The sequence below is a fragment of the Mirounga leonina genome, unplaced genomic scaffold (genome assembly GCF_011800145.1).
Source record: "Mirounga leonina isolate KUSES-001 unplaced genomic scaffold, KU_Mleo_1.0 Mir_150, whole genome shotgun sequence".
NCBI lineage: Eukaryota > Metazoa > Chordata > Mammalia > Carnivora > Phocidae > Mirounga > Mirounga leonina.
Genome location: NW_023270374.1, coordinates 3,998,732 through 4,014,392, shown reverse-complemented (window position 1 = coordinate 4,014,392; position 15,661 = coordinate 3,998,732). Strand labels below are relative to the sequence as shown.

Sequence of the window (15,661 nt, the reverse complement as noted above, 5' to 3'; positions counted from 1 at the left end):
TCTGTTGAAGATCATCTCGGCTCTTGTGAGATGGTTTTGGCTATTGCAAACGTTGCTGCTATGAACATTGGGGTGCATATGGCCCTTCTTTTCACCATATCTGTGTCTTTGGGGTAAATACCCAGTAGTGCAATTGCTGGGTCATAGGGTAGCTCTATTTTTAAATTTTTGAGGAACCTCCACACTGTTTTCCAAAGTGGCTGTACCGACTTGCATTTCCACCAACAGTGTAAGAGGGTTCCCCTTTCTCCACAACCTTTCCAACATTTGTTGTTTCTTGCCTTGTCAACTTTTGCCATTCTAACTGGTGTAAGGTGGTATCTCAATGTGTTTTTTTTTTTTTACAGTGCTTATGACATCCTTTATTCAATTCACATAGAAAAGCATGCAGTATTAATGTAAAACAGTACAGTATTAATGTAAAATGTTCAGTGCACATTAGATAAACAAGTCATTAGCATACAGACCATTTTTAAAGGCCTATATAGGCATACCAAACATGTTTAGAATATACTTTTTCTGAGCCTAAATTAAAAATTGTGCTTAGCTCACCTATTCTTTTTTTAAAATTTTTTATTGTTATATTAATCACCATACATTACATCATTAGTTTTTGATGTAGTGTTCCATGATTCATTGTTTGTGCATAACACCCAGTGCTCCATGCCGAATGTGCCCTCTTTAATACCCATCACCAGGCTAACCCATCCTCCCACCCCCCACCACTCCAGCAACCCTCAGTTTGTTTCCTGAGATTAAGAATTCCTCATATCAGTGAGGTCATATGATACATGTCTTTCTCTGATTGACTTATTTCGCTCAGCATAACACCCTCCAGTTCTATTCACGTCGTTGCAAATGGCAAGATTTCATTCCTTTTGATGGCTGCATAATATTCCATTGTATATATATATATATACCATTTCTTCTTTATCCATTCATCTGTTGATGGACATGTTGGCTCTTTCCACAGTTTGGCTATTGTGGACATTGCTTTAGCTCACCTATTCTTATCTCAACACTCTTCATGAAAAAAAATTCTGTCCTGCATAAAAGATATTCTCTTAGCCAACTAAAACTTCTTTTTCTTAAGTAAGGAAAACAGTGCAAGCAAGAATGCTACCATGCATACGGAGTTTCCACAAAGAATAGTAACATGAAAACAAGAACTTCACTCCAAAAAAAGCTCCCCTGAGATGAAAGTGGATCAAGCATTTGGCAAAGAGCACTTCTGCACCTGTGTATCTAGAACAATGAAGCTACCATGTTTAGGCTCCTCCAAACCCAACCAACCATTCTATGTCTTCTTTCCAAAGTAGGTTCAATTTCTGATTTTCAACAGACACAAAAAGATGAGGAAATGAAAGCTACCTGACATAAAACAAATATTTTCATATAGAAAATGTGTTCTTTCATTCTAGCAAAAGGTTCTCATAAAAACAGTACAAAACACAATGTTAAAAGTGCAAACATACACATACAAAACCTAAAAAAAAAAGTAAATGAATACTGGACTAAGACTAGAGTGCTATTTTTCCACCATGGCCCTGCCTAAAAGTTGAGCCATCACTAAATATAAATAAAAAAGGGCAGGCAAAATTATTCCCACCCTAGGAAAGCTTTAAAGAAACTCAAGTGTCTTATGAGCAGTGTATAGACAATCCAAAAAGTTTTATTTAAGAAATCCAAGTTCTGAAGACAACCGAGGCTCATTAATAGGCCACTATATCTAATAGCTAAATCAAGACCCAAGAAAACAAAATACACCCAAACCAGATACATGTAATATTCATTAAAAGAAACCCTCTCCCTATCTTTTCTGGTTAAAAAGATGCCCAATTGAAACTGAAAAAGGACAAATTCTTTAAAATGAACAAAAGTATTTTGGTTACAGGCTAATCCACCATTCTGACTTGACACTTGACTACAGACTATCAATTCAAAATCATATAGAACTTGTATGAGGGAAAAAAGTACTTTAAAAACTTATATTCCTCTCAGGACAAAAACAAAAATGACACCTTTCTAATGAGTCAACTTTTAGTTGCTTTTGATGGGCTGGCATTGGAAAGACTGCTCTGGATTTTTCTTTTTGTTGATTGATTCATATTTTTATTCCTCTTCTCAGGCACAAAGGAAGTAGAGCAAGGAGACTGAAGGTGGTTATGAAGACCATGCATCTCTGAGGTCATTGTAAATAAAGATGACCCAAACCTCTGATCTTCAAATAGCTGGTGTGAACTGCTTAACAAAACATGCTGGGAAAACTCAGTCTGAAACAAACAGCTTGGGGGTTTGATTTCATTAGTTCCTGGGTTAGAACTGGTATGGAGAGAAACATTTTCATTCATTTCTTGGTCAGATGGAGAGAGGAGAAAAAAAGTGGGTTTCCAATCATTTCCATTTTCTAACTAATCAGTAGTTAGAGAACCTTTGGAAAGGTTTGGCTTAGTTCTTTCTTCCAACTTATCTGGTTCCTCAAGAAATTCACTGCCTTGAGATATCTGACTTTGATAACCCATCCAAATCCACTGACTTAAAACCATTATTACAAGGGCTCTTGCTGTTGTCTGATTCTGACATCATTGAATCCAGCTCAGAGATTTTGTCAAGGTAAGCTGCGTCCATGGATGCTTCACTGGATGTTCTTGTCCAATTCATTTCAAAAGAGTGAATAGAATTCAACCTCTTAGATAAGCATGAGCCTGATTTCTCACTTAATTTTAAAGAAATTTCTCCAACAGAATTTGCTATTGTGTTTCCCTCTGAGCTTTCAAAATTCAAGTTTTGGGCATAGCTTGTGGAACAACAGTCCCAAAACCCTGTCTCTGAGGAAGTAAAACACTCTGATTTCTTTTCATTTTCGCTTCTATCATCTTCTGATGACTCTTTATTACAAACATTTGGAGAATCACAAAAATCATCAAACACCAATTTTCTGAGATGGTTTGAGTGCTTTTGGAACTTACTGCTTTGACTATAGAGCTCTTTCTATTTTCTGGAGTACTGAGCTGAAGGCAACTAAGGGACAAAGGAGTACAAGGAGCTGGAAGATCATAAAGTTCTTCATCTTTGTAGGGTATACAGTCACTTGGCTTATTACCCCATTCTCTTTCCAAATAAGTATCCATGCTTGTACCTGTCACAACTAACATTATTTCCACCTGTTTTTGATACAGGTCTTTGATCTTAGAACAATTTGATTCTGTTTTGCTGGTGCTTTCCTGCCTGGCAGAACTGCTAGAAGATTTTGCCAGGTGAGAACCTGAGGTGGATGAGCCAAGCTGCTTTCTGGCACCATCACCTTGATTCTTTGATGCCATATCCTTGTTGCCTATGCTCCCCTTGTCATCTGTAGAAAGTGCTCTCTGGCAAATGGAATTCATAGCTTCCTTCTCTTCACTTGAATTTTTTAGCTGTGCAATTTGAGATTCTAATTCCTCTATATACTTATCACTTCGTTCCAGGGCTCTCTTGAGACGATTAGTTACATGTTCATGCTGTTCTACTTTGGACTGAAGAGCAGCTACTGTAAACCTTCTAAACTTCTGGGGTGATCTGTTATCAACTTCAGCCTTCAGTCGTAAATTCTCCCTCACTAGGCCACCATTTTCCAATTTAAATTTTTTATTTGCTTCCTTTAACTTATCCACATCATCTTTTACTTTTTCATAGATTTCATTAGCTGTTCTATGTTTTTTCTTCCACTCTGCTACAGTTTCTGGGTCAATTTTACTTGGATTATCTGCAACTGGATGCTTGTCTTCATTTTGGTTGCCTTGCATCAAGGTTAAAGGATCCAGAATAGTCTTGATTTGTGACTCCAAGCTGAGATTTTTACTCTTAAGATCTTCTACTTCTTTCTGCAGACAATCTATTTCATCCTCATACTCTTTGTGGAGTAACTGAAGTCTAGTTTTCCGAAGGTGCTTCCTGACTGTACAGCTTAGCATAGGTTTACTTTCACTTGTTCCTCCAATAACCTCTTTGCAACTATTTTCAGGCATGATGGGGACTCTGCAAGCTGGACACTGGCTATTATTCTTCAACCACAAATTGATACAAATTGAACAAAATACATGGTTGTTGATGCATATGACAGGCTGGCGTAACTTCCCCAAGCAAATGCGGCAACATGATGGGCAGAGTGAGTGACAATGTAACATTCTGCACGGTCTGAGCCATGGCAGCGTTCAGAATCTCAATGTGGTTTTGATTTGAATTTCCCTGATGGCTAATGATGATGAACAGTTTTTCATGTGTCTGTTAGCCATTTGTATGTCTTCTTTTGAGATGTGTCTGTTCATGTCTTCTGCCCATTTTTTGACTTGATTATTTGTTTTTTGGGTGTTGAGTTTAAAAAGTTCTTTATAGATCTTGGATACCAGCCCTTTATCTGTAGTGTCATATGCAAAAATCTTCTCCCATTCTGTGGGTTGCTTCTTTGTTTTGTTGACTGTTTCCTTTGCTGTGCAGAACCTTTTTATCTTGGGGTGCCTGGGTGGCTCAGTTGTTAGGCACCTGCCTTCAGCTCAGGTCATGATCCTGGGGTCCTGGGATCGAGCCCCACATCAGGCTCCCTGCTCAGCGGGAAGCCTGCTTCTCCCTCTCCCACTCCCCCTGCTTGTGTTCCCTCTCTCACTGTCTCTCTCTCTGTCAAATAAATAAATAAAATCTTTAAAAAAAAGCTTTTTATCTTGATAAAGTCCCAAAAGTTCATTTTTGCTTTTGTTTCACTAGCCTTTGGAGATGTATCTTGAAAGAAGTTGCTGTGGCCGATGTCGAAGAGGTTACTGCCTATGTTCTCCTCTAGGATTTTGATGGATTCCTGTCTCATGTTGAGGTCTTTCATCCATTCTGAGTTTATCTTTGTGTATGGTGTAAGAGAGTGGTTGAGTTTCATTCTTCTGTATATAGCTGTTCAATTTTCCCAGCACCATATATTGAAGAGACTGTCTTTTTTCCATTGCATATTTTTTCTTGCTTTGTCAAAGATTATTTGACCATAGAGTTGAGGGTCCATATCTGGGCTCTCTATTCGGTTCCATTGTTCTATATGTCTGTTTTTGTGCCACTACCATGCTGTCTTGCTGATCACTGCTTTGTAATATAGCTTGAAATCAGGCAACGTGATGCCCCCAGCTTTGTTTTTCTTTTTCAACATCTCCTTGGAGATTCGGGGTCTTTTCTGATTCCATACAAATTTTAGGATTGTTTTTCCAGCACTTTGAAAAATGTCATTGGAATTTTGATCGGGATGGCATTGAAGGTATAGATTGCTCTGGGTAGCATAGACATTTTAACAATGTTTATTTTTCTCATCCATGAGCATGGAATATTTTTCCATCTTTTTGAGTCTTCTTCAATTTCTTTCATGAGTGTTTTGTAGTTCCTAGAGTTCTTTTACCTCTTTGGTTAGGTTTATTCTGAGGTATCTTATGGTTTTTGGTGCTATTGTAAATGGAATCAATTCTCTAATTTCTTTTTCTACTGTTGCATTGTTAGTGTTTAAGAAAGCAACTGATTTCTGTGCATTGATTTTGTATCCTGCCACATTACTGAATTGCTGTATGAGTTCTAGTAATTTGGGGGTGGAGTCTTTTGGGTTTTCCACATAAAGTATCATGTCATCTGTGAAAAGAGAGAGCTTGACTTCTTCTTTGACAATTTGAATATCTTTTATTTCTTTTTGTTGTTCGATTGCTGCTGCTAGGACTTCTAGTACTATGTTGAACAACAGTGGTGAGAGTGGGCATCCTTGACGTGTTCCTGATCTTAAGGGAAAGGCTCTCAGCTTTTCCCCATTGAAGATAATATTCGCTGGGGAGTTTTCATAGATGGATTTTATGAACTTGAGGAATGTTCCCTCTATCCCTATACTCTGAAGAGTTTTAATCAGGAAAGGATGCTGTATTTTGTCAAATGCTTTTTCTGCATCAACTGAGAGGACCATATGGTTCTTCTCCCTCCTCTTATTAATGTGTTCTATCACATTGATTGATTTGTGAATGTTGAACCACTCTTGCATGCCGGGGATAAATCCCACTTGTCCTGGTGGATGATCCTTTTAATGTATTGTTGGATCCTATTAGCTAGGATTTTGTTGAGGATTTTGGAATCCATATTCATCAGGGATATCGGTCTGAAATTCTCCTTTTTGATGGGGTCTTTGCCTGGTTTGGGGATTAAGGTAATGCTGGCCTCATAGAATGAGTCTGGAAGCTTTCCTTCTGTTTTTATTTTTTGAAACCGCTTCAGGAGAATAGGTATAATTTCTTCTTTGAATGTTTGGTGGAATTCCCCAGGGAATCCATCAGGCCCTGGACTCTTGTTTTTTGGGAGGTTTCTGATCACTGCTTCAATCTTGTTACTGGTTATTGGCCTATTTGGGTTGTCAATTTCTTCCTGTTTCAGTCTTGGGAGTTTATAGGTTTCTGGGAAGGCATCCATTTCATCCAGGTTGCTCAGCTTATTGGCATATAGTTGTTGATAATAATTTCTAATAATTGTTTCTATTTCCTTGGTGTTAGTCGTGATCTCTCCCCTTTCATTCATAATTTTATTAATTTGGGTCCTTTCTCTTTTCTTTTGGATAAGGCTGGCCAATGGTTTATCAATCTTATTAATTCTTTCAAAGAACCAACTTCTAGTTTTGTTGATCTGATCTACTGTGTTTCTGGTTTTATTTCATTGATCTCTGCTCTAATTTTAATTATTTCTCTTCTAATGCATGGCTTAGGCATTGTTTGTTGCTTTTTCTCTAGTTCTTTAAGGTATAGAGTTAGTTGGTGAATTTGGGATTTTTCTATTTTTTTGAGTGAGGCTTGGATGGCTATGTATTTCCCCCTTAGGACCGCCTTTGCAGTATCCCATAGGTTTTGGACCGATGTGTTTTTGTTCTCATTGGTTTCCATGAATTGTTTAAGTTCTTCTTTGATTTCCTGGTTGACCCAAACATTCTTGAACAGAGTGGTCTTTAGCTTCCAAGTGTTTGAATTTCTGCCAAATTATTTCTTGTGATTGAGTTCCAGTTTTAAAGCATTATGGTCTGAGAATATGCAGGGAATAATCTCAATCTTTTGGTATTGGATGAGACCTGATTTGTGACGCAGTATGTGGTCTATTCTGGAGAAAGTTTCATGTGCACTAGACAAGAATGAGTATTCTGTTGTTTTAGGGTGGAATGTTCTTTATATATCTTCGAGGTCCATCTGGTCCAGTGTTTCATTCAAAGCTCTGGTTTCTTTGTTGATTTTCTGCTTAGATGATCTGTCTATTGCTGAGAGTGGAGTATTGAGGTCTCCTACAATTAAAGTATTGTTATCAATATGACTCTTTATTTTGGTTAACATGGCTTATGTAGATGACTGCTCCCATGTTGGGGGCATAGATATTCACAATTGTTAGATCTTCTTGCTGGATAGATCCTTTAGGAATGATATAGTGTCCTTCTGTGTCTCTAACTACACTCTTTAGTTTAAAATCTAATGTGTCTGATATAAGAATTGCTAGCCCAGCTTTCTTCTGAGGTCCATTGGCATGGAAGATGGATCTCCATCCCTTCACTTTCAGTCTGGATGTATCTTTAGGTTCAAAATGAGTCTCTTGTAGACAGCATATGGATGGGTCCTGTCTTTTTATACAATCTGCAACCCTGTGCCATTTTATGGGAGCATTTAGGCTGTTCACGTTGAGAGTGATTATTGAAAGATATGAATTTATTGTCATCATGTTGCCTGTGAAGACGTTGTTTTTATAGATTGTCCCTGTAAATTTCTTTTCTATATCACTCTTGGGGTCTTTCTTCTTTTATAGAACCCCCCTTTATATTTCTTGCAAGGCCAGCTTAATGGTCACATATTCTTTCAGTTTCTGCCAAACTTGAAGCTCTGCATCTCTCCATCCATTCTAAATGAAAGCCTTGCCAGATAAACTATTCTTGGCTGCATGTTCTTCTCGTTTAGTACCCTGAATATGTCTTGCCAGGCCTTTCTGGCTTGCCAGGTCTCTGTGGATAGGTCTGATGTTATTCTGATGTTCCTCCCTCTGTACATAAGGAATCTCTTCCCCCTAACTGCCCTTAAGATGGTTTCCTTGGTTCTAAGATTTGCGAGTTTTATTATTACATGCCAGGGTGTTGGCCTGTTTTCCTTGATCTCGGAGAGGTCCTCTCTGCCTCTAGGACACGAATGTTTGTTTCATTCCCAGATTAGGGAAGTTCTCAGCTATGGTTTGCTCAAATATATCTTCTAGTCCTCTCTCTCTCCAATCCCTCAGGGATTCCAATAATTCTGACATTGCAACCCTTCATGGTGTCACTTATTTCTCTGATTCTGTTTTCATGGGTTCTGAGTTGTTTTTCCCTGGCCTCCTCTTTCCCCTTTTGTCTATTAAATGGTCTTCCAGTTCACTAATTCATTCTTCTGCCTCGCTTACTCTAGCTGTTAGATTATCTAGATTAGACTGGATCTCATGTGTAGCATTTTTAAATTCTGCCAATTCAGCTTTCATTTCTGCCCTTAGAGACTCTATGTTGCCATTAATTGATTTCTCCATTCTAGCTATTGTCTTCAGAGTTGCTAGCCTGAATTCCATCTCTGCCATCTTGGTTATATCTGAATCCATTTGTAAATCTGTGGCATAGTCATAATCTCTGAGTCTTTTCTATTTTGGGGGTTCCTCCTCCTAGTCATTCTGTTGAAGGGTGGTTGAGGGAATGTATAGAGTCCAAATTATTGACCATAACCCAAACAAGATGCACCTGTTTATAGGGACCTTAGGGTTGCTGGCCTCTTGTTTTCCCAGCCTTTCTTCTGGGGGACGGGCCTGTCCCGCTGTTACTCAGGCAACCCTATTTGGGCAGAGTTGCCCTGCCCCCTGTGGTGGGGGATGGGCTCAGTGAAAACTGTTTTTTGGGGGCTTTTGTTCTCTGGTGGCTTTCCCTGGTGGCTTTCTGTGTCTCTTCTGAGAGTCAGAGCAGAAGAGACCATTTCCAACCCTCTGCCTCAAAGCAGAGATTGCAGTCTGTTCTTCAGTGAGCTCTCCAAGCCACACTATCTCCGTTTCTGTCTGTGCTGCTATAAACTGGAGTGTCCTGGGTTGTGCACCCCTCAGCTGCGCTCCCAGTCCTTGCCTCCAAGTTGGGGCACATCTCTGCCCTTTGTGCTTCTAAAACCTCCAGTTGCCCCCAGTTCACACGGGCAGCCCTGCCACTCTGGCTTCAGTCCCGGGGGCTGCCCTAAAGTCATTTCTCCATTGTTATCGATCTGCGAGTCTGCACCCTGTCCCGAGCATGGGTGGCTACACCTCACTGTAGTGTAGGATCCCAATGGCCAGGTTCCCTCCCTCTTCTGTTTATCCTCCGATATCTGCCCACAGAATCACGACTCCCAGCTCCATACCTAGAAACCAACCGCCTGTGATATTCTGTTTGTAGAGATCCAGATCTATCATCTTACATCTCAGGCTGATTTTGTGGGTGTTCAGAGTGGTCTGTTGATATCCAGTTCAATTCCAGGGACCAGCTGGAATAGGGTCCCCTAGTCCTCCACCATCTTTTCCTGGGAAATCTTAAAGTTTGCTTTATTTTATTTTTTCTTTTCTTTTATTATGTTATGTTAATCACCATACATTACATCATTAGTTTTTGATGTAGTGTTCCATGATTCATTGTTTTCATATAACACCCAGTGTTCCATTCAATACGTGCCCTCTTTAATACCTATCTCCCACCACTTCCCTTCTAGAACCCTCAGTTTGTTTCTCAGAGTCCATCGTCTCTCATGATTCTTCTCCCCCTCTGATTTCCCCGCTTCATTTTTCCCTTCCTACCATCTTTTTTTTTTTAACATACAGTTCTGTGATTCATTACTCTTACACAATTCACAGTGCTCACCCTAGCACATACCCTCCCCAATGTCTATCACACAGCCATCACATCCCTCCCACCCCCACCACTCCAGCAAATGTGTTTGTTTCCTGAGATTAAGAATTCCTCATATCAGTGAGGTCATATGATACATGTTTTTCTCTGATTGACTTATTTCACTCAGCATAATACCCTCCAGTTCCATCCATGTCATTGCAAATGGCAAGATTTCATTCCTTTTGATGGCTGCATAATATTCCATTGTATATATATACCATATCTTTATCCATTCATCCATCGATGGACATCTTGGCTCTTTCCATAGTTTGGCTATTGTGGACATTGCTGCTATAAACATTGGGGTGCACGTACCCCTTCAGATAACCACATTTGTATCTTTGGGATAAATACCCAGTAGTGCAATTGCTGGGTTGTACGGTAGCTCTATTTTCAACTTTTTGAGGAACGTCCATACTGTTTTCCAGAGTGGCTTCACCAGCTTGCCTTCCCACCAACAGTGTAGGAGTGTTTCCCTTTCTCCGCATCCCACCAACATCTGTCATTTCCTGACTTGTTAATTTTACCCATTCTGACTGGTGTGAGGTGGTATCTCACTGAGGTTTTGATTTGGATTTTCCTGATGCTGAGTGATGTTGAGCACTTTTTCATGTGTCTGTTGGCCATTTGGATGTCTTCTTTGGAAAAATGTCTGTTCATGTCTTCTGCCCATTTCTTGATTGGATCATTTGTTCTTTGGGTGTGGAGTATAATAAGTTCTTTATAGATTTTGGATACTAGCCCTTCATCTGATATGTCATTTGCAAATATCTTCTCCCATTCTGTCGGTTGTCTTTTCGTTTTGTTGACTGTTTCTTTTGCCATGCAAAAGCCTTTCATCCTGATGAAGTCCTAATCATTTTTGCCCTTGCTTCCCTTGCCTTTGGTGATGTTTCTAGGAAGAAGCTGCTGTGGCTGAGGTCGAAGAGGTTGCTGCCTGTGTTCTCCTTTAGGATTTTGATGGACTCCTGTCTCACATTTAGGTCTTTCAACCATTTTGAGCCTATTTTTGTGTGTGGTGTAAGGAAATGGTCCAGTTTCATTCTTTTGCATGTGGCTGTCCAATTTTCCCAACACCATTTGTTGAAGAGACTGTCTTTTTTCCATTGGATATTCTTTCCTGCTTTGTCTGAGATGAGTTGACCATACACTTGAGGGTCCATTTCTGGACTCTCTATTCTGTTCCATTGATCTTTGTGTCTGTTTTTGTGCCATTACTACACTGTCTTGATGCTTACAGGTTTGTAATAGAGCTTAAGTCTGGAAATGTGATGCCACCAGTTTTGCTTTTCTTCTTCAAAATTCCTCTGGCTATTGTGGTCTTTTCTGATTCCATACAAGTTTTAGGATTATTTGTTCCATTTCTTTGAAAGAAGTGGAGGGTATTTTTATAGGAATTGCATTAAATGTATAGATTGCTCTAGGTAGCATTGACATCTTCACAATATTTGTTCTTCCAATCCATGAGCATGGAACTTTTTTCCATTTCTTTGTGTCTTCCTCAATGTCTTTCATGAGAATTTTATAGTTTTCTGAGTACAGATCCTTTGCCTCTTTGGTTTCCTAGGTATCTTATGGTTTTGGGTGCAATTGTAAATGGGATCAACTCCTTAATTTCTCTTTCTTCTGTCTTGTTGTTGGTGTATAGGAATGCCACTGATTTCTGTGCATTGATTTTAAATCCTGCCACTTTACTGAATTCTTGTATGAGTTCTAGCAGTTTTGTGGTGGAGTCTTTTGATTTTCCACATAAAATTTCATATCATCTGCAAAGAGTGAGAGTTTGACTTCTTCTTTGCTGATTTGGATGCCTTTGATTTCTTTTTGTTGTCTGATTGCTGTGGCTAGGACTTCTAGTACTATGTTGAATAGCAGTGGTGATAGTGGGCATCCCTGCCATCTTCCTGACCTTAGGGGGGAAGCTCTCAGTTTTTCCCCATTGAGAATGATATTTGCTGTGGGTTTTTCATAGATGGCTTTTAGGATATTGAAGTAGGTACCCTCTATGCCTACACTGTGAAGAGTTTTGATCAAGAAAGGTTGCTGTACTTTGTCAAATGCTTTTTCTGCATCTATTGAGAGGACCATGTGGTTCTTGTTCTTTCTTTTATTAATGTATTGTATCACACTGACTGATTTGCAGGTGTTGAACCTACCTTGCAGCCCAGGGATAAATCCCACTTGGTCGTGGTGAATAATCCTTTTAATGTACTGTTGGATCCTATTGGCTAGTATTTTGGTGAGAATTTTTGCATCCATGTTCATCAAGGATATTGGTCTGTAATTCTCCTTTTTGATGGGGTCTTTGTCTGGTTTGGGGATCAAGGTAATGGTGGCCTCAGAAAACGAGTTTGGAAGTTTTCCTTCTGTTTCTATTTTTTGGAACAGTTTCAGAGGAATAAGTATTAATTCTTCTTTAACTGTTTGGTAGAAGTCCCCTGGGAAGCCATCCGGCTCTGGGCTTTTGTTCGTTGGGATATGTTTGATGACTGCTTCAATTTCCTTAGTAGTTATGGGTCTGTTCAGGTTTTCTATTTCTTCCTGGTTCAGTTTTGGTAGTTGATACATCTCTAGGAATGCATCCATTTCTTCCAGATTATCTAATTTGCTGGCATAGAGTTGCTCATAATATGTTCTTATAATTGTTTTTATTTCTTTGGTGTTGGTTGTGACCTCTCCTCTTTCATTCATGATTTTGTTGATTTGGGTCATTTCTCTTCCCTTTTTATAAGTCTGGCCAGGGGTTTATCAATCTTGTTCATTCTTTCAAGGAACCAGCTCCTAGTTTTGTTGTTCTGTTCTACTGTTGTTTTGGTTTCTATTTCATTGATTTCTGCTCTGATCTTTATTATTTCTCTTCTCCTGCTGGGTTTAGGTTTTATCTGCTGTTCTTTCTCCAGCTCCTTAGGTGTAGGGTTAGTTGTGTATTTGAGACCTTTCTTGCTTCTTGAGAAAGGCTTGTATTGCTATATACTTTCCTCTTAGGACTGCCTTTGCTGCATCCCAAAGATTTTGAAAAGTTGCATTTTCATTTTTATTTATTTCCATGAATTGTTTTAGTTCTTCTTTAATTTCCTGGTTGACCCATTCATTCTTTAGTAGGATGTTCTTTTTTTTTTTTTTAAGATTTTATTTATTTATTTGAGAGAGAGAGAATGAGAGAGAACACATGAGAGGGGGGAGGGTCAGAGGGAGAAGCAGACTCCCTGCTGAGCAGGGAGCCTGATGTGGGACTCGATCCAGGGACTCCAGGATCATGACCTGAGCTGAAGGCAGTCGCTTAACCAACTGAGCCACCCAGTTGCCCTTTAGTAGGATGTTCTTTAGCATCCATCCATGTAATCGAGTTTTTTCTGACTTTCCTCTTGTGACTGAGTTCTAGTTTCAAAGCACTTTGGTTTGAAAATAGGCAGGGAATGATCCCAATCTTTTGGTTCCAGTTGAGACCTGATTTGTGACCTAGGATATGATCTATTCTGGAGAATGTTCCATGGGCACTAGAGAAGAATGTGTATTCTGTTGCTTTGGGATGGAATGTTCTGAATATATCTGTGAAGTCCATTGTTCCAGTGTGTCATTTAAAGTCTTTACTTCCTGGGGTGCCTGGGTGGCTCAGTCGGTTAGGCGACTGCCTTCGGCTCAGGTCATGATCCTGGAGTCCCAAGAGTCCCGCATTGGGCTCCCTGCTTGGCAGGGAGTCTGCTTCTCCCTCTGACCCTACCCCCTCTCATGTGCTCTCTGTCTCTCTCATTCTCTCTGTCTCAAATAAATAAATAAAAATCTTTAAAAAGAAAATAAAGTCTTTACTTCCTAGTTGACCTTTTGCTTAGATGATCTGTCCATTTCAGTGAGGGTGATATTAAAGTCCCCCATTATTATTGTATTGTAGTTGATGTGTTTCTTTGCTTTTGCTATTAATTGCCTTACATAATTTGGTGCTCCCATGTTAGGGGCACAGATATTTACAATTGTTAGATCTTCTTGTTGGATAGACCCTTTAAGTAGGATATAGTGTCCTTCCTCATCTCTTATTACAGTCTTTGGTTTAAAATCTAATTTGTCTGATATAAGGATTGTCACCCCAGCTTTCTTTTGGTGTCCATTAGCATGGTAAATGGTTTTCCACCCCTTTACTTTCAATCTGGGGGTTTCTATGGGTCTAAAATGAGTCTCTTGCAGACAGCATATTGATGGGTCTTGTTTTTTTTTTTATCTAATCTGATAGCCTGTGTCTTTTGATTGGGGCATTTAGTACATTTACATTGAGGGTAACTGTTGAAAGATAGGAATTTAGTGCCATTTATTGCCTGTAAGGTGACTGTTACTGTATATTGTCTGTGTTCCTTTCTGGTCTATGTTGCTTTTAGGCTCTCTCTTTGCTTAGAGGACCCCTTTAAAAGATTTCTTGTAGGGCTGGTTTTGTGTTCGCAAATTCCTTTAGTTTTTGTTTGTCCTGGAAGCTTTTTATCTCTCCTTCTATTTTCAATGACAGCCTACCTGGATAGAGTATTCTTGGCTGCCAAATTTTTTCATTTAGTGCTCTGAATATATCATGTCAGTCCTTTTTGGCCTGCCAGTTCTCTGTGGATAAATATGTTGCCAATCTAATATTTCTACTGGTGTAGGTTACATGTCTCTTCTCCTGAGCTGCTTTCAGGATTTTTTCTTTGTCTCTGAGACTCGTGAGTTTTACTATTAGAGGTCCGGGTGTTGACCTATTTTTATTGATTTTGAGCGGGGTTCTCTGTGCCTCCTGGATTTTGATGCCTGTTTCCTTTCCCAAATTAGGGAAGGTCTCTGCTATAATTGGCTCCAATAGACCTTCTGCCCCTCTCTCTCTTTCTTCTTCTTCTGGGATCCCAATTATTCTAATGTTGTTTTGCCTTATGGTATCGCTTATCTCTCAAATTCTGCCCTTGTGATCCAGTAGTTGTTTATCTCTCTTTTTCTCAGCTTCTTTATTTTCCATCATTTGGTCTTGTACATCACCAATTCTCTCTTCTCCCTCATTTATTTTAGCTGTTAGAGCCTCCATATTTGATTGCACCTCAGTAATAGCCTTTTTGATTTCAACTTGGTTAGATTTTAGTTCTTTTATTTCTCCAGAATGGGTTTTTCTAATAACTTCCATGGTTTTTTCAAGCCCAACTAGTATCTTTAAAATCATCATTCTGAACTCTAGTTCCGACATCATACTAATGTCCGTATTGAGTAGGTCCCTGGCAGTCGGTACTACCTCATGTTCTTTTTGTTGAGGTGATTTTTTTCTGTCTTGTCATTTTGTCCAGAGGAGAATAGATGAATGAGAGAACAAAATGGTAACAGGGTAAAAACGTCCCCAGAGAAATATATACTAAATAAATCAGAAGAGATCTGATACCAGAGAAAAAGGAAGGGAAAGGAAGGAAAAAAAAAAAAAAAGAATAGAAAAAGAAAAAAACCAAACAAACAAAAAGAGAACCAAACAAAATAAAACAAAAAACAGAATATGATCAATTATGATCTGGCTGGTGCATAGATCAGTGCCACACACTAGATTTTGGGTGTATTTTGGTCTGTTAGAAGAAAGCGCCTCCTAAAATTTTAAAGAAAGGAAAACTCATATATGTTCAAAAATAAGAGTTAATACAATGAAGGGATGGAATATGATTGTAAAGATGAAAATTTAAAGATTTTGTAAAAGGAATTATAGATAAGAAGTTGGTTGAAAAAAGAAAGAAGAGGATTTAAAAAAAA

General features: G+C 39.0%; 1 protein-coding gene across 1 annotated transcript; it reads right to left on the bottom strand.

Annotated features, from left to right (window-relative positions):
• Positions 1 to 1,751: 1,751 nt before the first annotated feature.
• LOC118011076 (ORC ubiquitin ligase 1-like) lies at positions 1,752 to 4,185 on the bottom strand. Its single transcript, XM_035005641.1, is given in 4 exon segments — positions 1,752 to 2,504; positions 2,506 to 2,960; positions 2,963 to 4,136; positions 4,138 to 4,185. Coding segments are annotated over 4 exon segments (2,148 nt in total). The 3' UTR covers positions 1,752 to 2,033.
• Between the last annotated feature and the right edge of the window lie 11,476 nt (positions 4,186 to 15,661).